The 26,509-nt window shown below is 38.2% G+C and overlaps 1 protein-coding gene across 2 annotated transcripts in view; it reads right to left on the reverse strand.

Moving 5' to 3' along the window:
• The window catches only part of LOC118719986 (vascular endothelial growth factor receptor kdr-like), a 241,998-nt gene that overhangs the window by 189,193 nt on the left and 26,296 nt on the right, over positions 1-26,509 (reverse strand). For both annotated transcript variants that reach the window (XM_036439878.2, XM_036439879.2), the window contains exons 3-4: positions 8,018-8,114; positions 4,508-4,728 (exon numbers count right to left, since the gene is read on the reverse strand). In XM_036439878.2, coding sequence (XP_036295771.1) covers positions 4,508-4,728; positions 8,018-8,114 — 318 coding nt within the window. The remainder of the gene's footprint in view (positions 1-4,507; positions 4,729-8,017; positions 8,115-26,509) is intronic.

The raw sequence follows: 26,509 nt of genomic DNA on the forward strand, positions 1-26,509 counted from the left end.
TCAGAAAAAAAGATGCACACAGACTGAGGGTGAAGGGATGGAAAAAAGGTTTTCAAGGTTAATGGAAATGAAAAAAAAAGCTGGGGTAGCAATACTTATATCTGACAAATTAGACCTCAAAGTGAAGGACATAACAAGAGATAATGAAGGCCACTTCATAATACTAAAGGGAGCAATCCAACAAGAAGAAATAACCCTGTTAAACATATATGCACCCAATACAGGAGCACCCAAATACATAAAAAAAAAAAAAAAAAAAAAAAACTACTGGAGGACATTAAGGGAGAGATTAATAGTAATACAATCATAGTAGGAGATTTTAATACCCCACCATCACCTTTGGACAAATCATCTAAACAAAAAATCAGCAAAGAAATATCAATCCTAAATGACACATTAGACCAGATGGAATTAATTGACATTGTCAGAACATTCCACCCCAAAGCCACAGAATATACTTTCTTCTCAAGTGCACATGGGACATTCTCAAAGATAGACCACATGTTGGGACATAGGCAAAGTCTCTTCAAATTCAAGAAGATAGAAATCATATCAAGTATCTTCTCAGTTCATAGTGGCATAAAACTGGAAATTAACTACAATAAAAAAAAATCCAAAGAAATCAAACACTTGGAGATTAAACAGCATGCTATAAAACAAGGACTGGGTTATCAGAGAAATCAAGGAAGAAATTCAAAACATCCTGGAAACAAACGACAATGAAAACACAACAATCCAAAATCTATGGGACACAGCAAAAGCAATTTTGAGAGGGAAGTTCATATCTCTGCAAGCCTATTGCAAAAAATAAGAAAAAATGGTAACAAATTATCTAACTCTACAACTGAAAGAGTTAGAAATAGAGCAACAAGAAAAGCCCAGTGTAAGTAGAAGGAAGGAAATAGTAAAAATTAGAGCGGAAATAAACAACATAGAGGGCAGTTAGGGGTGACCAGGCCAGCAGAGGAGGAAGTTGGGAATTTATACAAGTTAACAAAAGGACACCATACAATCTAATTAAAAAATTGGGAAAGAACCTAAATAGACACTTCTCCAAAGTGGACAGACAAGAGACATGAAAAAAATGCTCAAAGTCGCTAGTCATCAGAGAGATGAAAATTAAAATGACAACAAGGTATCACCTTACACTTGCAAGCATGGCTATAATCAACAAATGATGTTTTTAAAAAATGATATATTTTTTAAAAATCTTCAAAAGTGGATATACCATTAAATCTAGCAACTCTATATTTCTTTGGTATATATCCAAAGATGATGAGAACACTAATTTGAAAAGTTATAAATGCCTCTACATTCATTGAAGCATTATTTACAACAACTAAGATATGGAAGAAATCTTGGTGTCCAAAGAATTATGAATGGATAAATAAGATGTGACATGCAATGAGACATTACACAGTAATAAAAAAAAATCGAAATCTTGCCATTTGTATCAACTTGGATGGATCTAGAAGGTATTATGCTAAATGAAATAAGTCAGGCAAGACAAACAAACGCTGTATTGTTTCACTTATATGGGAAATCTAAATCCAAACCAAAACAAAGGAATAAACAAAAGAAAACAAAAACAGACCTTTAGAAACAGACCAAAGGGATAGTTATCAGAAGGTAGGGAATAGAAAAAAAAAGGAAGTGGATGCAGTCAATAATACTCTGATAATTTTGCAGTGACAGATGATTCCTAGAATTAGTGGGGCAATCACATTGTAAGGTATGTAAATGTCAAATCAATATATTGTATATTTAAAACTAATATAACCTATGTTATATTATATATCAACTAGAGCACATGTGTCAAACACAAGGCCCGCGGGCCAAATCCGTCCCGCCAGGCCTTGCAATGTGGCCCGCACCGCGCTGTCATCACTGCACTCCGCTGCGTTTCCATCACAATGACAGTTTATGACTGTTCAGTAAACCATTTGGCCCGCGATTTAGGCTGGATTTTAGATTTTGGCCCCTTCTCTGATTGAGTTCGACACCCCTAAACTAGAGGAATTTTGTGCACAGGGGTGGGGGCGATGTCCCCCAGCCCAGCTTGCACCCTCTCCAATCTGGGAACCTTCGAGGGATGTCCAACTGCCGGTTTAGGGCAGTCAGACATCCCTCTCACAATCCAGGACTGCTGGCTCCCAACTGCTCGTCTGCCTGCCTTCCTGATTGCCCCTAATCGCTTCTGCCTGCCAACCTGATCACCCTAACCACTCCCATGCCAGCCTGATTGATATCTAACTGCTCCCCTGCCAGCCTGTTTGCCCCCAAATTCTCTCCTCTACCAGCCTGTTCACCCCTAACTGCCCTCCCCTGCAGGGTTGATCACACCCATCTGCCCTCCCTTGCAGGCCTGGTGCCTCCCAACTGCCCTCCCCTGCTAGCTATCTTGTGGTGGCCATCTTGTGTCCACATGGGGGCAGGATCTTTGTCCATATAGGGGCAGCCATATTGTGTGTTGGAGTGATGGTCAATCTGCATATTACTCTTTTATTAGGTAGGATAGAGGCCTGGTGCATTGGTGGTGGCCGGCTGGTTTTCCCCGAAGGGTGTCCCAGATCAGGATGGGGATCATTTGGGTTGTGGGGTGGCCTGGGCCAGGGGCCTGTGATGATTTGCAGCCTGCCACATCCCCCAGCGACCGAAGCAGAGGCCCTGGTATCTGGGATTTATTTATTTTCTACAATTGAAACTTTGTAGCCTGGAGCAGAGCCAAGCCTCCTGCTCGCTCTGTGGCCAGCAGCCATTTTTATTTGGATTTGTTTACCTTCTGTAATTGAAACTTGGTAACCATGAGTGGAGGCCTGGACCAGCCAGGGTATGTGGAAAGCTTGGCTTCCTCTGTTGCTGAGGAAACCCAAGCCTCCCTCCTGGTAGCCATCTTGGTTGGGTTTATTTGCATACTTGCTCTGATTGGCTGGTGGGCATTGCTGGTGGGTGTGGCTTGTGGGTGTAGCAGCATGATGGTTAATTTGCATATTACTCTTTTATTAGGTAGGATTGTACTTAAATTTTAAAAATATTTAAAATTTCATATCACAAAGCCTCATTCCTGGTAATTATTTTAAGACTCCAGCTCTCAGAATGCAAGCCAAGTCAAAAGGGTCTTGCATATCCCGGGGCTTATCCTCACATTTCCCCCTATTTGGATCAGCAGCATGATGTCTCAGATCAGGATGGGGATCATTTGGGTTGAGAGTTGGAAGAATGAGGATGTAAACATTTCTGAAAAGCCCACAAAAGGGAAGTTCATGGAAAACAACATCTCTAAGAAGAGCTTTCATCTTTATGATCTGAATAAAATCTCAAGAGCTTCATATTCAATTCCAAATCTGAGTGAGGAGCTCAAGATAACAAGATTTCAATCTTTATCCCAGTTTGAAGTAGTGAGGATTAAGAGTTGGCAAGCAAAGAATGGGACCCTAATTCCTTTCTCTAGCACTCTAGGGCCTCCCAAATTTTATTTCAGCCTATCTTCTTGTCAACATCCTGGTCTTCTGGAAGGCTGGTATGCACCCTGAGCCTTAAACATTCCTGGATGATAATATTTATTTATTGTACCATTTCCCTTTCAATACCTATTACCCCACTCCCACCTTTTCCTGGGATTTATCATAGAGCAGTGGAGGTTGCTCCATCATTTCTCTTGCATGACAACATAGGGTTTACAAATGTTTTCATATGTTTTATGCAATGCCTAGTAATTGTAAGGCATTGCATTGAATGATTTTATACATATCACCTCTAATGCTTATGAAAAGCCTTAATTTTATAGTCCTTTAGACCTTCTTAATCTATGTCTTTGGAAGCCCAGAAGGACTGTGGGTTGGTATTTAGGTTTTCTTCAGAGCCAACCTTGCTGCTTTATAGAGATTGGCTGCCAATTAATTTATAAGAAAGTGAAAATATGGCTCAGAGAGAGATGGGGTATATAAGAGGAGAAAAAAAAAAAAAAAAAAAAAAAACCAAAAAAAAACCAAAAAAACAAAAACCAGATTTCTGAAAGGCACACACTGTGCTCTCAAGAGAAAATAATAATCCAAAAGGAGCAATAATCCAGCTCCTAGCACTATAGTCTCAAGTCAGAGAAGTTTGAGAAAGGAAATTCAAATGATAAGAGCCTTTCTGGTCATCTGGAGGTTGAGGAAGACCAAACAAAGCTTGCCTGTAGCTTGTCAGTGACATCTGCCTCTCCACAGCCACTTCCTTTCACATACCACTGGTAACTACTTGAATTTTGAGCGAATAATATTATTTTTCTTGTCTCATGTGGTCAGAGATCAAAAACATCATCTTTGTAAAAAAAAAAAAAAAGTGGGCTAATAGTAAAACTAGATATCATTAACAAAATTTCAAAGCATAAGGCCTATTTTTGCCCTACTGTCTTCAGGAAAACACTCCAACTTATTCCAAGCTTACCTGGAGTTTTATATATCTAGACATTCACAAAAGAATGCAAAACATTTCAGTCCCAAAGCAGGAGGCACTCACTCACCTTTGACATACACATACACACTGGTCTTGCCATTAGGATCCTTGATGTCAGCGATATCCTTGTAGCTACATGTGAAGTATCCAGTGTCACTAGCTTCTGTGTGGAAGATGGTGAGCTGGTTGCAAGTAACAAGGGGGTTATCAGAGCAGGGATGTTCCAAGATGCGGGCCCGACTCCCTGCAGACCCAGTGCCCCAGGTCCAGGTAATGGCAGCCAATCCCCTGAAAACACAATACAAAAAAACAAAAATGCTGAATCAGGTATGGTAGTGGCAGTGAAGAAGTAATGTTGCTCCAGCTCCCAATTTGATTTCTGAAGGAAGAGTTATAAAATTTAGTTCCCAAGGGGGAAAAAGGATTAGAATACCTAGCTATGGGCATGAGAAGCTGAAACAGTGAGTTAAGGGTGTTTTTTTTTCCTGCTCCTTGTCTCCCCAATATCTTCTCATCTACTCAAGCTATACACCCAGTTCAGTTCTCTTCATCAATGCATTGGCTTGGGAATATTTAACATTAAACATCTAAAGGCAGAGGGAAATACTGAGTTAGTTGAGATCCCTTCTCGATTTGTTGCTTATACTTGAAAAATGAGAACACCACACTCAGGGAGGAGGTGAAGGGCTTTGCCCAGAATGTTGTTGGCAGGACCCAAACTCAAAGTCATATGTACTAGGTCCTAGTCTAGGTTTCTATGTTTCAATTATACCTTCTTGCTTCATGGAATTTATAAGGCTTTTTTTGGGCAAATGAGTTGTTAAAAGACATGTGGCTGGATTACCTCTCCCTGCATTTTGTGGAACCAGGGACAAAATTAAGTTTAAATTTATTGTATATCTTCCATGTACAGACAAAACAATAGGACTCTATATCTTCGTCTCAATAACGATTATTTTCTCCTCCTCCCATTTTCTCATAACAAGAATCTGTGGGACAATAATTTAAAAAAATGGAGGACAAAAGAACCTGCATATTAAGTCTCAGCACTTACCATTGTTCAGTTACTAGAATTCCAGCCCTTAAGATAAGTGGAAGACAATGGAAATTGGGGGCAGGATTAAGTCAGATTTGACTCCTGTTCTCATGTCAAAGACATATACCCTTCTCCATATCATATATTATCTCCAGCATTCATACATTTGTTAGAACACTGTTTATCATGACGCATAAATTCACTGAAGTGAAGAGAAGGTAAACCATAAAGTTGTATGGGAAGCCATTGCTCACCTTGAGTAAATTTTTCAAAAGCAATGCATTTTAAACCATTTTTGAAAAGATAATATGTTACCATGCTTCTGATTAAGACTATTAAAAAATAAAATGGGGAGTTATAGACAGCAAGATCAGGAATTAGAGAACAACAGTATAGATTCTGCCCACATTCTAACTCCTTATGCTCTGGCCCTTGCACCATACATTTACTGCCCACTACCTACTACTGGAGTCTCTGTTCCTATTTGAATAATGATCTCTTTATGGTATGTCCAGCTTCATTCTGGGGTCTTCAAATAAACTATGTGGCCTCAAAACCAGACAGCCTAAAAGAAGGTGTGTACAGATTGAATTGTGCCCCCACAAATTAATATGTTGAAGTACTAACCCACAGAACCTCAGAATGTGATTATATTTGGAAATAGATAATTAATTTTCCTTATGCTATACATTATATCCCCATTAATTTTTTTATAACTGGAGGTTTGTACCTCTTATTCTCTTTCACTTTTTTCACCCATCCCGCCAACCCCTCTGGCACCATAAATATCCTCTCTGCATCTATGGGTCTGTTTCTGTTTTGTTTATTTGTTTAGTCTTCTTAGATTCTACAAATAAGTGAAAACATATTGTATTTTTCTTTCTCTGCCTGACTTATTTCACTTAATATAATACTGTCTAGTTTTACCCATGTTGATGTAAATGCCAAGATTTTATTTATTTATTTATATATATTTTATTGATTTTCCACAGAGAGGAAGGAAGAGGGATAGGGAGCTAGAAATGTCGATGAGAGAGAAACATGGACCAGCTGCCTCCTGCACACCCCCTGCTGCGGATGTGACCACAACCAATGTACATGCCCTTGACCAGAATCGAACCTGGGACCCTTCAGTCCGCAGACTGTCGCTCTATCCACTGAGCCAAACCGGTTTCGACAAGATTTTATTTAAAAATAAATAAATAAATTACATATATATATATATATATATATATATATATATATATATATATATAAATTTAAATTAGTGTTTCTGTTTTCTTTGGATAAATACCCAGAAGTGAGATTGCTACATCATATGGTAGTTTTATTTTTAAAGAATTTTCCTGCCGAAACCGGTTTGGCTCAGTGGATAGAGCTGCGGTCTGCAGACTGAGGGGTCCTGGGTTCGATTCCGATTGAGGGCATGTATACATTGGTTGTGGGCACATCCCCAGTAGGGAGTGTACAAGAGGCAGCTGATGGATGTTACTCTCTCATCGATATTTCTAACTCTCGATCCCTCTCCCTTCCTCTCTGTAAAAAATCAACATATATATATATATATATATATATATATATATATATATATATATATAAAGAAAGGAAGAAAGAAGAAAGAAAGAAAGAAAGAAAGAAAGAAAGAAAGAAAGAAAGAAAGAAAGAAAGAAAGAAAGAAGGAAAGGAACTCCTACCATTTGCAACAGCATGGATGGAGCTGGAGAGCCTTATGCTAAATGAAATAAGTCAGAGAAAGATAAATATCACATGATCTCACTCATTTGTGGATTATAATGAACAACATAATTCGATGAACAGAACAAATCCAGAGGTAGAAAAGCATCGATCAGATGCTCAAACCTCAGAGGGAAGGTATGGGAGGGTGGGGGTAAGGGGGAGAGATATAAGAGACTTGTATGCATGCCTATAAGCATAACCAATGGATGCAGACAATAGAGAGTGAGGGCAGAATTGGGGGTGAGGGGGCAATGGGGGCATAACCACACATTTGTAATACCTTAATCAATAAAAAATAAAACACGCACACACACACAAAAAAACAACAACACAACAACAAATGAAAGAAATGTGACACTGTAGATATCAAGGAAATAGGTACTATTTAAGAGTTCAAAAATGTAACCACTACAAAGGAGAGTCTACAGGGGCACATACTGTGTGCTATTGGCATTACTATAAACAGACTAGTTAAGAGCAGATACTTGCCAAGAGAATTAACATAAATTTTGGCATATTAAAGACTTGAATGGTCAACTTAGTTTTATGAAATGTTGAAAAAGGTAATAATATAAATAATGGAGCCAAAGACAAAGATACCTGGGTCCAGCTGAAAAGCTATCCTGCTCCACCCAGAGAAGTACACTTTTCGAAAACCAGTAGCAAGGAACCTGGCCTTTCAGAACCTATCCTCTATTGTGAAAGAAATAAAAAATTTGGAGTGTGATCAAAGACTCAACTTTTCTGAACTCCCTACCATGGGTCTTTTAATCAGGAAAAGTCCAAGGGCCTTGATATTGTTACCTGCAGGTTATGTCAAATGTTCCACCAGCCTGGATTACCACTTGATCTCCAAGAATGCTCATCTCTGGTTTCATCATGATCTCCTTATTGGCAAGACCTAAACCAAGATAAAATTGGTTGCTATTAGAATTTTTCAATTAGTTATCAGATGTATCTAAATAACATTTCACATTCCACATGAGTAAATTGATATATACGTAAAGCCAACTGCTGCATTTTCTGTAATAACAAACTATTAGAAACAGCCAAATGCCTATTGATAAGGGACTGATTAAATTATTCCATATATATACTGCTGTGTATACCATCATATATATATATATATATATATATGTGTGTGTGTGTGTGTGTGTGTGTGTGTGTGTATATATATATATATATATATATATATATATATATATAAAATGGTATACACTGCAGTAAAACAGGAAAAAATAAAACTATATATAATATACAGTTTCAAAATAAAAAGCAAAATACAAAATAATGTGTATAGTATATAACTACTGGTGTAAAAGAAGAAAATATAAGTATTTATGTACGCACAAAACTGGAAGACACACAAAATTAGGTGCAGGTTGTTACCTCTTAGAAGGGAAAATGCATGTAATGTGGCTTTCCACAGTACACACCTGGGATATATTGAATCATTTTTTTAAAATATATTTTATTGATTTTTTACGGTGAGGAAGGGAGAGAGATAGAAAGCCAGATACATTGATGAGAGAACATCGATCAGTCGCCTCCTGCACACACCCCACTGGGGATGTGCCCGCAACCAAAGTACATGCCCTTGACCAGAATCGAAACCGGAACCCTTCAGTCCGCAGGCCAACGCTCTATCCACTGAGCCAAACCAGCCTCGACTGAATCATTTTTTACAATTACTTTTTATTAATATTACTACCCAATATAGTGCAAAAAGCCTATTTTCCCACCCCATTGATTTGGAGCTTGGTGATTAATTTGGTCAAATACACACTTATTGAGCACCTACATCTATATCTGATTTTATTGATATACAGTATTATTTATTTTAGCCAATTGAATTTGGGTTGAGATTATACAGCACCGGTTTTAGTTTGGAGTTTTAATAAACATTTCATGTTCTTGTTCAATCTCTTCCTTTTCTGTCATCATTAAAACAAAGCTAAGCTTAGGTAGGCTACTATTCCAAGGGGAATGACAACTAGAACAGACCTAGACACTACAGGCGCAAGTGAAACATAGTAGAATCAGCCTAGTTCAGCAGAACACCAGACAATGCACAATTGCATGAGCAAGAAATAGATATTTAAGATAGTACAGTAACTGAATATAATAATTTAATTAAGTATAATTAAAATAAAAACAACACATATTTAAATTCCATCAGTTTTAACACACATATACACACATGAAACTATAACTTCAATGAAAACAATTCATATATCCATCACTTCTAAAACTTTCTTAGTGTTCCTTTGTAATCTGTCTCTCCAATCCTGCAACCAATAATCTGCTTTCTTTCACTAGAGGTCAGCTTAAATTTTCTACAATTTTAAAATAAATTCAATTACATAGTATATACTCTTTCATGCCTGGTTCTGTTCACTCAAAGTAATGATTTTGAGACACATGCCTGTCATAGCATACATCAATAGTTCATTCCTTTATATTTCAATAAAATATTCCATTGTTTGGATATAATCACATTTTGTTTAGCTATTCATCTGTTCATGGATATTTGTGTCGTTTCCAATTTCTAGCTATTATAAATAAGAGCTACTATGGAGATGCGAGGAGACATATGAAAAAATGCTCAAAATCACTAATCATGCAAAAGATGTTAATCAAAATGACACCATATCACACCTATCAGAATGGCTATCACCAACAAATCAACAAACAACAAGTTCTGGAGAACATGTGGATAAAAAGGAACCCCTGTGCACCGCTGGTGGGAATGCAGACTGGTACAGCCATTGTGGAGAACAGTATGGAGTTTCCTCAAAAAACTAAAAATGTAATTCACATTTGACCCAGTGATCCCACTTCTAGGAATATATCCCAAGAAACTAGAAACGTCAATTAGAAGGGACATATGCACCCCTATGTTCATAGCAGCACAATTTACAGTAGCTAAAATTAGGAAACAGCCTAAGTGCGCAACAGCAGATGAATGGATTAAAAAATGATGGTACATCTACACAATGGAATACTATGCTGCGGTGAAAAAAGTAGTTCTTACCATTTGCAACAACATGGATGGAATTGGAGAACATTATGCTAAGTGATATAAGCCAGTCAGAGAAAGATAAACATTACATGATCATACTCATGTGTGGAATATAATGAACATAAACTTATGAACAAAAACAGATCCAGAGACAGAGAAGCATCGAACATGTCAAACTTCAGAGGGAAGGCAGAGGATTGGGGGAAATAAGAGAGCAACTGAAGGACTTGTATGCATGCATATAAGCATATCCAATGGATATAGACTCTAGGAGGGTTAGGGAATGTACTGGGGATTGGGTATGGCTAGAGAGGTCAATGGGGAAGGAGTAGAAAGAGACATATGTAATACTATATGTAATACTTTAAACAATAAGGAATTTAAAAAAGTTACTATAAACATTCATGTCTTTATGTGAACATTTATTGCCATTTATCTTAGACTAGAGGCCTGGTAAACAAAATTTGTGCACTGGGAGAGGAGGTCCCTCAGTCTGGCCTGTGCCCTCTTGCAGTCTGGGAGCCCTTGGGGAATGTCTGACTATCATGGATGAGGGAGAGGCTACTGCTGCTGTTCTCACCAGCCATTACTCTGGCTTCTGGCTGAGTAGCACTCCCCTTTTGGAAGCACACTGACCACCAGGGGGCAGCTCCTGCATTGAGTATCTGCCCCCTAGTGGTCAGTGTGCATCATAGTGATCGGTCATTCTGCGGTTCGGTCAATTTGCATATTAGCCTTTTATTATATAGAATGTGTAATGACTGGGTCATATAGTAGGCATATATTTAAACTTTTAACAATCTGACACACTATTTTCCAAGGTGTTTGGACCATTTTGCAATCTCACTAGCAAAGAATAGTAGGTCCAGTTGTCCCACATCCTTGCAAACATTTCATATGGTCAGTCTTTTAAAGTATAACAAATCTAATGAGTGTTTAAGATTATAAGAGTTTTAATTTGCATTTCCCTGGTGATTAATAATGTAGCATATTCTCATGTGCTTACTGACCATCCATATAACTTTCTGAAAGAAGTGTCTGTTCAGCCTAGCCAGTGTTGCTCAGTGGTTGAGCATTGATCTACAAACCAGGAGATCATGGTTCAATTCCTAGTCAGGGCACATGCTCAGGTTGCAGGTTTCATCCCAAATAGGGGGCCTGCAGGAGGCAGCCTATTAATGATTCTCATCATTGATGTTTCTATCTCTCTCTCCCTCTCCCTTCCCCTCTGAAATCAATAAAAATACATTTTTTAAAAGTGTCTATCAAATCTTTGTAACTTTGGTTAAGGGGAGTATTTGTCTTCTTTTTGAGCTGTGTTTTTTGCTTATTCTTTATAGAAGTCCTATGTTTGATATATGTGATGTTGTTGCTCAATTTGGACCTAGATTGTTAGGCAGCATTTTTAAGGCTGCAACTTACCTGTGTAACACCCTTAAGTATATTTTCAATTATTTTTCTTGATAATAAATTGCCTTTCAAAATAAGTAAGTGCAACCACCAGGGGGCAGATGCTCAATACAGGAGCTGCTCCCTGGTGGTCAGTGTGCCAGAAAACAAAAATATTTATTGTCAATTGTTTAAAGTGAAAGGAAACTGCTATTTATTGAGTACCTACTAAATATGCTAATAGTTTTACTTGTCTTAAGTCACTGGATCATCACAACAACTCTACCAGGTAGGTACTGTATTTTTCGGACCATAAGATGCTCCGGACCATAAGACGCACCAGTTTTTAGAGAAGGGAAATGAAGAAAAAAAGATTCTGAAACAAATAGTGTCCTATAATATTTTATGTGCATTAAAACCCAACATCACAGTCATAAACACATGTAATCAACCCTGTAAAGTAAACAGCAGCATTTAGAACCATTTTAGAGCTGGGCAAGCACACAGAGACCACACAGAGCCGGGCAAGTAAAAAAACTTTTTTTTAAAGTATATGTGTAGGCTATATTTGGACCATAAGACGCAGGGACTTTTTCCCCCCACTTCTGGGGGGAAAAAAGTGCGTCTTATGGTCCGAAAAATACGGTATTATATCTCTTTCAGCAGTTCAGAAAACTGAGGAAGCAAAAAAGAAAACTGAAGTTTAGAGTCAGATAGCCTATAATTGGTAGGGATTGGATTCAACCTTGTGTCTGCCTAACCTCAATGAAGTATATAGTTTGTCTTTTTTCCAAGTCCAGGGCTAATGTCCAAGTGCCAAAATGTCCAAGCAAGTGGCTAAAATGGAACTAAAGCTAAATTGCATTGAGTGGTGGTGTTATTTTACATTACATTTCATAGCAATATTACCCAAAACATTTTATTTCAGGTTTATTGAGAATTAATTGATCCTTTCTCTGAGGTTCCAGAAATATACTGTGAGACCATAATTATAGGTCTCAATTCACTCTGCCTTATGGTGAATGGCCATTTTTCCAATGTCTGGACACCTCAGAGACTAGAAAATAATATATATTCCTTCCTCTGATGTTGGGAACTGTGTTTTTTCACATGTGTACCCCACTCCAGAGCAAATAGCAGAAGGTTGTCCCATGGCCAATTCAAGAAATATGCCATTTCCTAGGTTAATAATGCCATGTGTGAAATAGAGATTTCAAACATGGTCTTTTCCCTTATTGAGCTCACAGTTTAGCAAGAGAAGCAGACATAGACAAATGATTTCACTGAGTATGTTAGATGCTACAAAAAGTATTAAAAAAAAAAAAAAAAAGCTGTGGGAGCCCAGACAAGTCAGTAAACAATGCCACAAATGTTTGTTGACTGAAAAGTTATGTGATTTGAAAAATTCCAATTCATCATATCTAGTGTAGAGTTGAAGAACACTAAATGTGGAGGCAGACCACCTGAATTTGTGACTCAGTTCTATTTATTATCTATACTAGAGGCCCAATGCATGAAATTTGTGCATTGAGTAGGGGGTCCTTCAGCCTAGCCTGCACCCTCTCCAATCTTGGACCCCTCAAGGGATAGGGCCAAAACCAGCAGTCAGATATCCCTCTCACAATCCAGGACTGCTGATTCCCAACCGCTCACCTGCCTGCCAGCCTGATTACACCCTAACCACTTCCCTGCCAGCCTGATCAATGCCTAACTGATCTCCTGCTGGCCTTGTAACCCCCAACTGCCCTCCCCTGCTGGTCCAGTCACCCCTAACTGCCCTCCCCTGCCAACCTTCTTGTGGCAACCATCTTTGACCACATGGGGGCAACCATCTTTGACCACATGGGGGCAGCCATCTTGTGTGAGGGCATAAGGGTCAATTTGCATATTACCTCTTTATTATACAGGATAACTGTGGGGACTTTACTTAACTCTTCCACAACTGTCTCATATGTATAACAGGAATAACTACAGAACTTATCACACATGTTTAAGGTGAAAATTAAATAAGCTATTACATTGGAAACATTACTTACCCATTGTTTATTATTATTATTACACAGCAGTATTTCTCAAATTTTTCTGCCTCAACTTTCTAGCATTCATATCACTATTAAAGGCTAATAAACTGTCTTCTGAACCTGAGTTTGGCCTGGGAATATAAAATTGTGTGTATAAAAATAGGGAGGAGTTTCCATGAGGTCCCAAAACACTTATGTTCAAAATAGATTGGTAGTCCAATACAACAACTTGTTGTTGGCATTGGTTTTATTTTCTGAAAATGCTCTTGTAGAAGCCAGAATTCTTCAATAAAACTGCAGTAAATGCTGGATTTTGTGGACCTCAATATAATGGACTCTAAATTTTTTAAAAATACATATTTTTTATTGATTTCAGAGAGGAAGTGAGAGGGAAAGATAGATAGAAACACCAATGATGAGAATCACTGATTGGATGCCTCATGCATACCCCATACTGGAGATCAAGCCTGCAATCTGGGCATATTCCCTGATTGGAAATAAAACCGTGACCTCCTGGTTCATAGGTTGATGCTCAACCACTGAGCAACATTGGCTGGGCTGGACTTCGGATTTCATGGATATAATTTTTGGTCCTTATGTCATGTGAAAATTAACATCTTATTAATTTTAAAATGATTTTACCAAGATTTGCTTATAATTAAATTAATAGATTATTTCTGTTATTTATTCAGTTATTTTTATTTATTCATTTTTATTTTTAATATGTTTTTATTGATTATTATAGAGAGGAAGGGAGAAGGATACATAGAAACATCGATGAGAGAGACGAGCATCATTGATCAGTTACCTCTTGCTTGCCCCCTGCTGGGGATCAACCCCATAACCCATCCATATGCCCTGACCAGGGATCAAACCATCAACCTCTTAGTTCCTGCTTCAATGTGCAACTGCTGAGCCACACTACTGGTCCACTGTTATTTTTAACAAATTTTAGCTGACATATATATGTTCATTTCAGCATTATTTAAAATAGCCAAGATATGGAAGCAACCTAAGTGTCCATCCACTGATAAATGGATAAAGAATAAATGTTGCATATTCACAATAGAATATGTCTCAAGAGTGATGTCAAAGGAATGACAGCATAAGGGTGCATCTATACTCTCCCCCTAACTTTTCAACAAAATTACCTATAATTCAACAAAGAAGTCCTTGCTCAACACAGAGATGCACACCTGAGAGACCTGCACACTGGAATAACTAAAGTGGACTCTTTAGAATAAGCAGGGAGATGAGAGAAGGGATAGAAGCCAAACATGGCTACAGTGCAGCAGCTTGTCCACAGTAGAGCTGGGAACTGACAGCAGCAGTTACAAGAAGTTTCCTCAGCCAGTCTGGACCAACAGAAAGCTAACCAACGGATGGCTGGCTGTTGCAATAGCCACTGGAGTGGAAGCGTTGTGTGGTCATGCACACAAACAGTGAGAGAGTGTCTGAACCTTAGGGGCACATTGTGAATGAGATCTGAATTGCATGCCTAAGCTGCGAGTCAGCAGACAACCTCCTTACAGAGTCGCTTCCCAAGGCTGGGCCTGGCTGCTGGCTTTCTGTCAAAGAAAGTAGATTGCAGAGCCCTGCCACTGATTAGAGTCCCAGGCCTTACCTCACATTGCTGTTGGATTGTTTCCAGGGGTGTACTGTCTGTGGGCCAAGAGCTGTTGCAGTACAAACACAGTTTCCTTCTGTGACTGAACCCCAGGAAAGGTGCTTGGGCTAGACTTTTGGAGGTCAGGGACTGCCATTACTACAAGGGAAAAATACACCTCACCCCCAAGCAGCAGAGGTAGTACAGCCCTAAGGAAGCTGAAGAGGCTCAAAACTGTGATTCCACAGAGGGGAAAATATAATCTTGCAATTCAGCTCCATCTTCAGGAACTCGGAGATAAATGGGAAAACAAAGGAGAACAACTAATGCCATGAACAACCATAACAACAACGATGACTAGAAAGAAAATGAAAAATCCCCAGAATACAGGCTGGAACACATGGAATTATGCAAGTTGAGTGACAAGAGATTTCAATATTGCAGTTCTGAAAATACTCAGTGAGATACGAGAAAATACTGACAGGCAATTCAGCTCACTCAGAAAACAAATCAATGTACAAAATGAGTATTTCTCCAACGAAATTGAATTGTTAAAAAAAGAATATAGCAGAAATCCTGGAAATGAAGTAGGCAATTAAAGAAATTAATATTGAATGATGAGCATAGAAAATAGAACCAAACAGTTCAAAGAAAGAACTAGTCATATTGAAGATAAGAATCAAGAAATGATCCTGAGAGATGAAGAAAAACAACTGAGAATAAATAAATATGAAATAGCCCTATGAGACATCTCTGATTCCATTAAAAAAAAAATAACATCAGAATCATAGGCATACCAGATGAGGAAGAGAAAAAGTATGGAATGAAGAGTCTATTAAAACAAATAGTGGATAAGAACTTCCCAAATCTATGGAAAGAACTAGATCCTTGAATCCAAGAAGCAAACAGAACACCTATTTATCTCAATCTAAAGAAGCTTCTTTCAAAGCACTTGGTAATGAAGCTGTCAAAAATTAGGGAAAAAATCCTCAAAGCATCCAAGGAAAAGGAGGAAGTGACCTACAAAGGAAAACCCATCAGAATTTCACCCGACTTCTCCACCTCAGAAAAAAAGATACACACAGACTGAGAGTGAATGGATGGAAAAATGTTTTCCAGACTAATGGAAATGAAGAAAAGCTAGGGTAGCAATACTTCTGTCTGACAAATTATTATAGATCTCAAAGTGAAGGACATAACAAGTGATAAGGAAGGCTACTTCATAATACTGAAGTGCGTAATCCAACAAGAAGAAATAACTCCGGTAAACATATACACACCCATTACAGGAGGACCCAAATACATTAAAAAAAAACTTTTGGAGGATATCAAGGGAGAGATTAACAGCAATACAATCATAGTAAGAGACTTTAATACCCTACTATCACCCCTGGACAAATCCTCTAAACAAAAACTTAGCAAAGAAACATCAATCCTAAATGACTAACTAGACTAGATGGAATTAATTGACATTTTCAGAACATTTCATAACATAGCCACAGAATATACATTCTTCTCAAGTGCACATGGACCATTTTCAAAGATAGACCATATGTTGGGACATAGGCAAAGACTCTTAAAATTCAAGAAGATAGGAATCATATCAAGCATATCCTCATATCACAGTGGCATAAAACTGGAAATCAACTACAATAAAAACAATCCATAGAAACCAAACACATGGAGACTAAGCAGCATGCTATTAAACGATGACTGGGTTACCAGAAAGATCAAAGAAGAAGAAAAAACACACAAAAAAAAACCATCATGGCAACAAACAACAATGAAAACACAACAATCCAAAATCCATGGGACACTGGGAAAGCAGTCTTGAGAGGGATGTTCATAGCTCTACACGCCTACTGCAAAAAAATCCAAGAAACAATAGTAATAAATTAGCTAATCTACAACTCAAATAAAAAGAGAGGAACAAGAAAAGCCCAGTGTATGCAGAAGGAAGGAAATAATAAAGATCAGAGTGGAGATAAATGGCATAGACTAGACCAAAGAAACAATACAAAAATCAACAAAACCAAGAACTGGATCTTTGAAAGAATAAGCAAGATTGATGAACCTCTAGCCAGGCTCACCAAGAAGCAAAGAGAGGACCCAAATAAACAAAATCAGAAATGAAAGAGGTGAAATAACAACAGACCCTACAGAAATACAAAGGATTGTTTAAAAATACTATGAAAAACTATATTCCAACAACTGGACAATCTGGAGGAAATGAAAATATTCTTAGAAAAAGATAACCTTTCAAAACTCAGTCAGGAAGAACCTGAACAGCTCAATAGGCCAGTAACTATGAAAGAATTTGAAGCATTCATCAAAAAGCTTCAGGAAAACAAAAGCCCTGGGCCAGATGGCTTCTCACAAGAATTTTACTTAACATTCAAGAAAGAACTAAATCTTATCTCCCTCAGACTATTCCAAAAAATTCAAGAAGGAACAAACACTTCCCAGCTCCTTCTACGAAGCCAGCATCACCCTAATACCAAAACCAGATAAAGACAACACAATGAAAGAGAATTACCGTCCAATATCCCTCATGAATATAGATGCCAAAATCCTCAAGAAAATTCTAGCAAATCGGCTCCAGGAGTACATCAGAAAGATCATACACCAGGACCAAGTAGACTTTATCCCAGGAATGCAAGGATGGTACAATATCCGCAAATCAATAAATGTGATACATCACATAAGTAAATTGAGAGATAAAAATCACATAGTCAAATCAACCGATGCAGAAAGAGCATTTGACAAAATCCAGCACCCTTTCTTGATAAAAACTTTCAACAAGGTGAGAATAGAAGGATCATACCTCAACATAATAAAAGCGATATATGATAAACCCACAGCTAACATCATACTCAATGGGAAAAACCTAAAACCATTTCTCCTATGAAAAGGAACAAGACAGGGATGCCCAATGTAACCACTCCTGTTTGACATAGTACTGAAAATATTAGCCATTGCAATTAGACAAGAAGAAGAAATAAAAGGCATCCAAATTGGAAAAGAAGAAGTAAAGCTTTCCTTATTTGTAGATGGCATGATATTGTAAATAAAAAAACCAAAAGACTCCATCAAAAAATTAGTAAACTTAATAAATGAATGTGGAAATGTAGCAGGATACAAAATTAATGCCACAAAACCTATGGCATTTCTATATACCAATAGTGAACTTATAGAAAGAGAGACTAAAAAAGTATTCCCATTTACCATCACACCAAAAAAATTTAAGATACCTAAGAATAAAATAACTAAAGATGTAAAAGACTTATACACAAAAAACTACAGGACCCTGAAAAAAGAGATAGAGGAAGATGTAAATAGATGGAAGAACATATCATGTTCATGGATTGGTAGAATCAACATCATTAACCCTACCAGAGAGCTGTACTGATTTTTTGGTAATTTCCAAATCTGCCACTATACCGCTGTACCTAATTTTCGGTACTTTACCTAGTATGTGAAAAAAAATGCATCACAAACTAAAAATAACCAACCAATTGTGATCAAACCTCATGGTTAGCCATTGCAAATGTTTGCCCCCATGTGTTTGAATTGACTTTGTGTGGTTTGACATGAAAAATTTCTGAAAATTTACAATGAAAGGAGCGGCTGATGAACCAAGCACTTCAACAGGAAAGTGAAGTAGGTCTAGGCTTATCACAGTCCAACAGGTGATTGATACTTTGGTTGATTCAGACTCTGAGAAGTCAGAATTTCATCAAGAATACGTTTCCAGTTTAAGTGACACAAATAGTGAGAGCTCGAGTGATGAGGAGAATCTTGAACCTTATAGATCTAGAGCTAGATCGATAGTAAGAGAAGGGGGGCGTGTGCCTCAAACAGCTGATAGAGATCTAGTCAGGGGTCCTCAAACTTTTGAAAGTGGGGGCCAGATCACGGTCCCTCAGAGAGCTGGAGGGCCGGACTATATGAACTACTAATTCCTACTGTAACACCTCGGCTGCGCTCACTGCCCAAAAAACCTGGCGGGCGCTGATCAGACTCCTCTGCCGGCCACATGTGGCCCGCAGGCCGTAGTTTGAAGACCCCTGGTGGTGATGAAGGTTGGACAAGGAATTTTGTATAACAAAATACAGATCTGAATTTCAATGAGGATGGAAAAGGCCCAGTGAACATTCCTGGATCTATCTCAGAGGAGAGTGAACCAATTGACTTTTTATCCTTATTTTTGGATGATATTTTCTGGCAAAATTTGACAGAGAAAACCAACCTCTAGGCCCACCAATTGCATATAGCAAAGCCCAACTCCTAAAATGCCAAAGATTTCAAGGATGCCACAGTGGGAGAAATGAAGGCTTTTCTAGGACTGAGGATCTATGTGGAATAATTATGTAGAAAGCCCAGCTATCTTGATTATTGGACAAACGAGGCCCCTGACTTCGTTGGGTTTATTCCAGGATTTCAAAATATTATGACTTGAGACAGATTCTTGGCCCTTTGGGGTTTTTTACACATAATTGATGAGGAATTCAAAGATATAAATAAGAAAGATAGAATATATAAAGTTAGGCCTTTTGCCATGGGGTCATAGGCTACCAAGAAGACAGAACTGAACCTCACATCACCCTGCTTGGCCCCAGAGGATGGCTGGTTAGCCAGAGACAGGTAAGATTCCTCAGGGAGGGAACAACCTAAGACAGGCACAGTCGCAGAGGGGCCATCAGGAGAGAACTTGGGGATAACAGAGGTGGGGCACAGACCCTTACTGCCCCTGCAACTTGGCAGAGGCCTGAAACTTCATCCCTTCTGAGGGAGGTCTCCTGCCCCCATGGCTGATTTGCTTCCCATGCACAGCTCAAATTGGGACCCAGGTAACAGACAGAGACTTGGCTGACAGCAGCTGCCCTCTCACTGCAACAAGATTTGTTTGAGTTGTCTTGTATCCATGGTGTGGGGAAATGGTTTTTTTATATCCAAACCCAGCCTACTACCAGGAATGCTCAAGGCCTACTCAAGAAGGCAAATAATCCTTTCCACTAATACACACAGGGTAAAATAAGATTGTTGTTGAAATGTTGAGTTTGACAGTTGAATAGTAGTCAATTTCTCAGAGGAAATTAAATTGGCTAATTGAAATAAGCAAATATTCTAAATGTTCTAAAGTGTTAACAAAAATTCTTATTGGCAGTTCATCTTATGGTAAAATTTCATAACAGGTAATGAACCTAAAGCAGTCATATTTTAGAGCAAATGATTAAAATGTAAAAGCTATCAAGACTACATTATAAAATTTCCAAAAGCCTCCTAATATTTAAATTAAAAAAAGGAGGTGATAGTGGAAAAATATCATGTAAGGAAAAATATCCTGTGAGTAAATTACATCTAGAAAATTTGAACTTTAGAAAGTTAACTTTCATTTGAAATGTTAAGAGCAAGACACTCATGAAAAACACACATGGCGTCTAAATAAGACAAAGGAAAATAAATCGTTTGGGCAAAAAAAAAAAAAATGAAAAGGGATTCCAAGTCAAATTTATAAAAAAACTTTTGGTTGAGAATATGTTTGTATATTGTCAGAAAACAACTCCAAGACCATGTGGATTCCTGCAACATAGAGGAATTAACGGAGTGTTCCAGCCATGAGGACAGAAGAGAAACAGTCCAGAGATGGAAGATGCTGGCAGCGCCTTACCATACTAGCAGTCAGCAGCTGTGTGTCCCTTAAGGGTACCCAGGATCAAACCAGAGAGGGTTGGACCTGCATCACCACCATTTGTCCACCATCCAGAATTGAAATATCATGGCTGACATGTACACATAAGGAACTGTTTGACATTGAAATTGGGACTCAAAAGAACTGTTGGCCCAGAAAGGAACTCACTACAGACTGATTCATTTGCCTCTCAGCATAACCATTATAGCTTGTCTCAGTTTCAGTTCTTATAAGGGTATTTCTTGTATCACATGATCTAACTCATCTAGGGGAAATAATGAACAACATAAATTGATGAACAGAAACAGACCCGGAGACAGAGAAGCAGTTATCAGACTGTCAAACCTCAGAGGGAAGGTAGGAAAGGGTGGGAGTAAGGGGAAGAGATCAACCAAAGGACTTGTGTGCATGCATATAAGCCTAACCAGTGGTCATGGACAATGTGGGGGGGGCGAGAACGTGGGGAGGAGTTTGGGATGGGAATGGGGGGATGAGGATAATTATATGATACCATAATCAATAAAGAAATTAAAAAATAAAAATTAAAAAAATACCCAGGTGAAACTGTTAATAAATAAATAAATAAATAAATAAATAAATAATAAAGTTAGGCCTTTCTTGGAAAGTCTGCTCTCCATGTTTCTCCACTTCTATCTGCCAAAGTAACATTTGAGCCTAGATGAGGGGATTATCCCGACAAAAAAAAACCAAAACAAACACTTGGCCATCAAGCAGTATATCAAGGATAAGCCCACAAAGTGGGGCATCAAGTCTTTCCTTCTCTGTGAAGGTGAGACCAGCTACATTTTGAATGTAGAAATCTACACTGGTGCTGCATCAATGCCTATAAAAGATTTGGGCGCAGTAGTTCATCTCCTGATCTCATGTGCAATGGAAAATAAATCTCATGTGCTTGTCATGGACTGATTCTACAACTCTGTAATCCTTGCTAAATATGCACTGTCAGAATTACACACAGGAATTGTGGGAACCCTGCAGCAAAACATGAAGCAGTTTCCTAAGTCACTGAAAAGTGTAAAAAAAACTTGCTAAGAGTGACAGTCGCTATCTATGTCAAGGAAGTGTAACAAGTTTAGTTTGGTAGGATAGAAAGCCCATCACATTTATTTCGAGTTACCACGATCCAGCCAAAAATGTAGTAATAAACAGAAGAAATAAAGATGGCAGTGTGCAAGAAATTTATATGCTGCAGCTGGTGAAGGACTATAATAAGTATATGGGTGGTTGTGACAAAAATGACCAGATGACCTGCCTTCACCGGTCTCGTCATCATTACTGCTGGCCCTGGTGGCTTTTCATAAAATTTTTTATTTGGGCCAGTTATAATTCTTATATCTTGTATGCTTCAAAGTAGCAAGCTGCTTCAAAAAAGCCAGTTTATTTCACCAGATATATTCAGAAACTGTGCCTGAAACTTATTGGTGGATACAGGACATCAGCCCACCACTACCCACAAAAGGAACCCTGCCCTCAACGGATGACCTCACACAATCATTTTCCAGAGATTCCCTCTGGGACATCGTCTAATCATATCTGTGTTGTGTGCATGGAAAAGCACTCCAGGTACAACAAGCAAAATCCTGGAGTGTCTTACAAAGACAATCCATGCAAGAAGGTGAATAGCAACATCTGGTGCTCACTTTGCAAGAAGTACCTCTGTGTGAAACAAGGCTCACCCTGCGGGGTGGATTGGCACACAAAGGTGGAATATTGGTGCTTGATGAAAGGTAGACCTATTTTCTACAATGTCTCCAAGTTCCATCTTATTCTAACCACTTGTTTGCATGTAACAAACATTTTTCTATATCATGTTGATTTTTTTCTCTTTAATGCTCAGGAGCCCAGGTATAGTGGACAGTTAGGTTCAGGGCCTCAGGTCTGGTAGGGTTAACCCTACAGCTATCTTACTCTAAAACATCAAAACTAAAAAGATATAAACTAAAGCTCATTTAAGAACCCATCTGAAATGTGTGCTTAATGTGTGAGTGACGGGATTTCATCTCTCTAGTTCATTTCAAGGGAGACTATTTTAAGCCCAACATAAGGTAAACTATTGATATGTCCTCCCAAAGGCAAATCTGTGCCAGTAGACTGCCTCAGAAGCTTCACCACATTAAATAGTGGACACTTATTGTTTTCCCAATATCCATTGCTCTCTCCTGCCTTCCTAACAGACCCAGACTTCCCTTCAGACATTTTTATTTTTCTTCAAAGCAGCACAGGAACTTCAAAGAAAAATGACCTCAAACTTACCTCCCAAGTGAGCCCTGATTGACTTAAGCCAATTGGACAATTTTATTTCTGTGGCCACTATTATTGTTTGGGGTAAATGTGCACCCTCTAAGCTGGTCTCTTCAAGATGAATTTCAGGATTCTTTCTTGGAATGCTAAGACAGAAGTACTTTTTCATCTTGTTCATGAGTGAGGAAATGTTAGTTCAAGAGATCCTGACAGCCATCTGGAACCATGATGGGGAGCCAATTTAAGGATGAAGCTTATACTTCAAGATATTGTGGGGAGAGACTGAAGATACTGTATCTTCAATGGCATAATTAAACCAAAGTAGCAAACTAACCAACACTGAAGACCACTCTACTTATAAAAACATTACAGAACTATAAATCAATAAATGTGCTTTATTGTGTAAAGTACAGCCTGAGTGGAATTTTCTACAGTTTGCATTATTAAGAATCTTAGAGGTTGACATCAGGAATCATGAGAAGCATCTGTTAACAGGAATAGGCTCCTGGAACAATAATATTTCAGAGTTAGGACTGTACTTAAAGTGGTTCGTTGAAAACAAAACAGAAACCAACCCACAGCTATAGAGAACAAGTTGATGGTTGCCAGAATAGAGGTCTGTAGGGGACAGAAAAAGTGAATTTAATTAAAAAGAAGATAATAAGGGAAAGGAGGATGTGGTTGGAGAAAAATACCAATAATTATTGGATTTAAACAATGCAAATTATTTTCCAAAAAATAAAATTAAAAATGGTTTGTTTAAATAATATTCCTATCCTGGCATCCCACAACATTGGGATTTAGCCAGTATCAATTATTGGGATACTAGAATAAAAAAAAAAACTTGCCCTAGCCAGTTTTTCTCAGTGGATAGAGCATTACCCTGAAGACTAAAGGGTCCCAGGTTCTAGTCCAGTCAAGGGCACATGCCTGGGCTGCAGGTTCGATCCCCAAAAGGGAGCATTTAGGAGGCAGCTGATCAATGATTCTCTCTCATCATTGATGCTTCTATTCTCTCTCCCTCTCCCTTTCTGGAAAAAAAAAAAAAAATATATATATATATATATATATATATATATATATATATATATATATATATATATTTTTTTTTTTTTTTAAAGACTTAAGGGCAGATGTGGTAGTTGAAAGTGGGGGAGACAACACCAAATTCCCACTCTTAGTTTCAATAGGACAAATGCTGTGAAACTTTCTTTTTTAAAATTTCTCTATTGATTAAGGTATCCCATATTTGTCGTCATCCCCCCATTCTTATACTGAAACCCTCTCCATGCATGCCCCATCCCCCTGTTGTCCGTGACCACTGGGTAGGCTCATATGGATGCACACAAGTCCTTTGGTTGATCTCTTCCCCTTATCCCCATCCTTCCCTACCTTCCCTCTGAGGTCTGACAGTCTGATCTATGCTTCCTTGTCTCCGGGTCTGTTCTTGTTCATCAGTCTATGTTTTTCATCATTTTCCCTAGATGAGTGAGATCATGTGCTACTAGAAATACATGAATAAGAACAAAAAATGAGGCAAGCAATAATGGTTATGCTGAGAGGCAAATGAATCAGCCTGTAGTGAATTTCTTTCTGGGCCAACAGTTCTTTTGAGTCCCAATTTCAATGTCAAACAGTTCCTTATGTGTACATGTCAGCCATGATATTTCAATTCTGGATGGTGGACAAATGGTGGTAATGCAGGTCCATCCCTCTCTGGTTTGGTCCTGGGCAACCTGCAGTGGCACACAGCTGCTGAATGCTAGTATGGCAAGGCATTGTCAGTATCTTCCAATTGTCATTTTTCCCACAATGCCAGTTTCCCATAAGTTTCATGGCCCTGAAACTATTTCAACCAAGTAGAGAGGCAACACGAGGTGAGAAGAGTCATAGACTTGATTCCTAGTTATTCTCAGAGTGAGTCACTGTGTGACTTTTGGCAAGTGTTTACCCCTTCCTTAAATTTCAGTGATGCCAGAAAGGAATGAGCTCTCCTAAAGTCACATATATAGGCCATGATAGAAATAAAGCTAAAATTAAAACCTGTTGATTCATGTTGGGCTCTGTGAATACATAGACTAATCAAAGGGGAGGTGACACCCCCAATCAGTTCATAATCTACTTAGAGAAACTATGTATATCATCCAAAAGACACTTCACTTCAGGTTAGAATTAGTCCATTATTTTCCCATCTCCCTCCCACAAACACACATTTTAAGTGTTGCTCAATGTTTGTGTAACCTCAAATTCATATATTAAAATCTAATGCCAAATGTGATGGTATTAGTAGCTTGGACCTTTGGGAGGTACTTAACACAGAAAATCCCAGGACTAGATGGTTTCATTTGTGAATTCTACCTAAAATGTAAAAAAACAATTAATGCCAATCCTTCCCAAACTGCTCTAAAAAACTTTAGAGGAGGGGCCACTCTAAAACTCATTCTATGAGATCAAAATTATCCTGATATCAAAGTCAGAGAAGAACATTTCAAGAAAAGAAAGCTACAGGCCAATATTCCTGAGGAATACAGATACAAACATTTTTTATAAAATACTAGAAAAATAAAAATAAATTAAAAAATACATAGTCCTGGATGTTTTTTCTCAGTGGTTAGAGTGTCAACATGTGGACCGAAAGGTCACAGGTTTGATTCCAAAAAAAATTCAAGAGGAAGGAACACTTCCAAGCTCTTTCTATGAATCCAGCATTCTTTTAATTGCAAAACCAGATAAAGACACTCAAAGAAAGAGAATTGCAGGTCAATATCCCTGATAAACAGGGATATTTGCTAAAATCCTAAATAATATGTTAGCAAATCCCATCCAGCAATACATTAAAAAGATCATACAACATGACCAAGTTGGATTTATTCTGGGGATGCAAGATTGGTACAATATTCTCAAATCAATAAATGTGATACATCACATAAACAAATTGAAAGACAAAAAGCACATGATCATATTAATTGATGCAAAAAAAAGCATTTGACAAAATCCAACACTCCTTTTTTTTTTTTTTTAAATATATTTTATTGATTTTGTACAGAGAGGAAGGGAGAGAGATAGAAAGCCAGAAACATCAATGAGAGAGAATCATCGATCAGCTGCCTCTTGCACACCCCCTACTGGGGATGTGCCCGCAACCAACGTACATGCCCCTGACCGGAATCGAACCCGGGACCCTTCAGTCCCCAAGCCGACGCTCTATCCATTGAGCCAAACCGGTCTCGGCCCAACACTCCTTTTTGATAAAAACTCTCAGCTAAGTGAGAATAGAGGGATCATACCTCAACATAATAAAAGC

Source organism: Pipistrellus kuhlii, unplaced genomic scaffold (genome assembly GCF_014108245.1).
Source record: "Pipistrellus kuhlii isolate mPipKuh1 unplaced genomic scaffold, mPipKuh1.p scaffold_m20_p_16, whole genome shotgun sequence".
Taxonomy (NCBI): Eukaryota; Metazoa; Chordata; class Mammalia; order Chiroptera; family Vespertilionidae; genus Pipistrellus; species Pipistrellus kuhlii.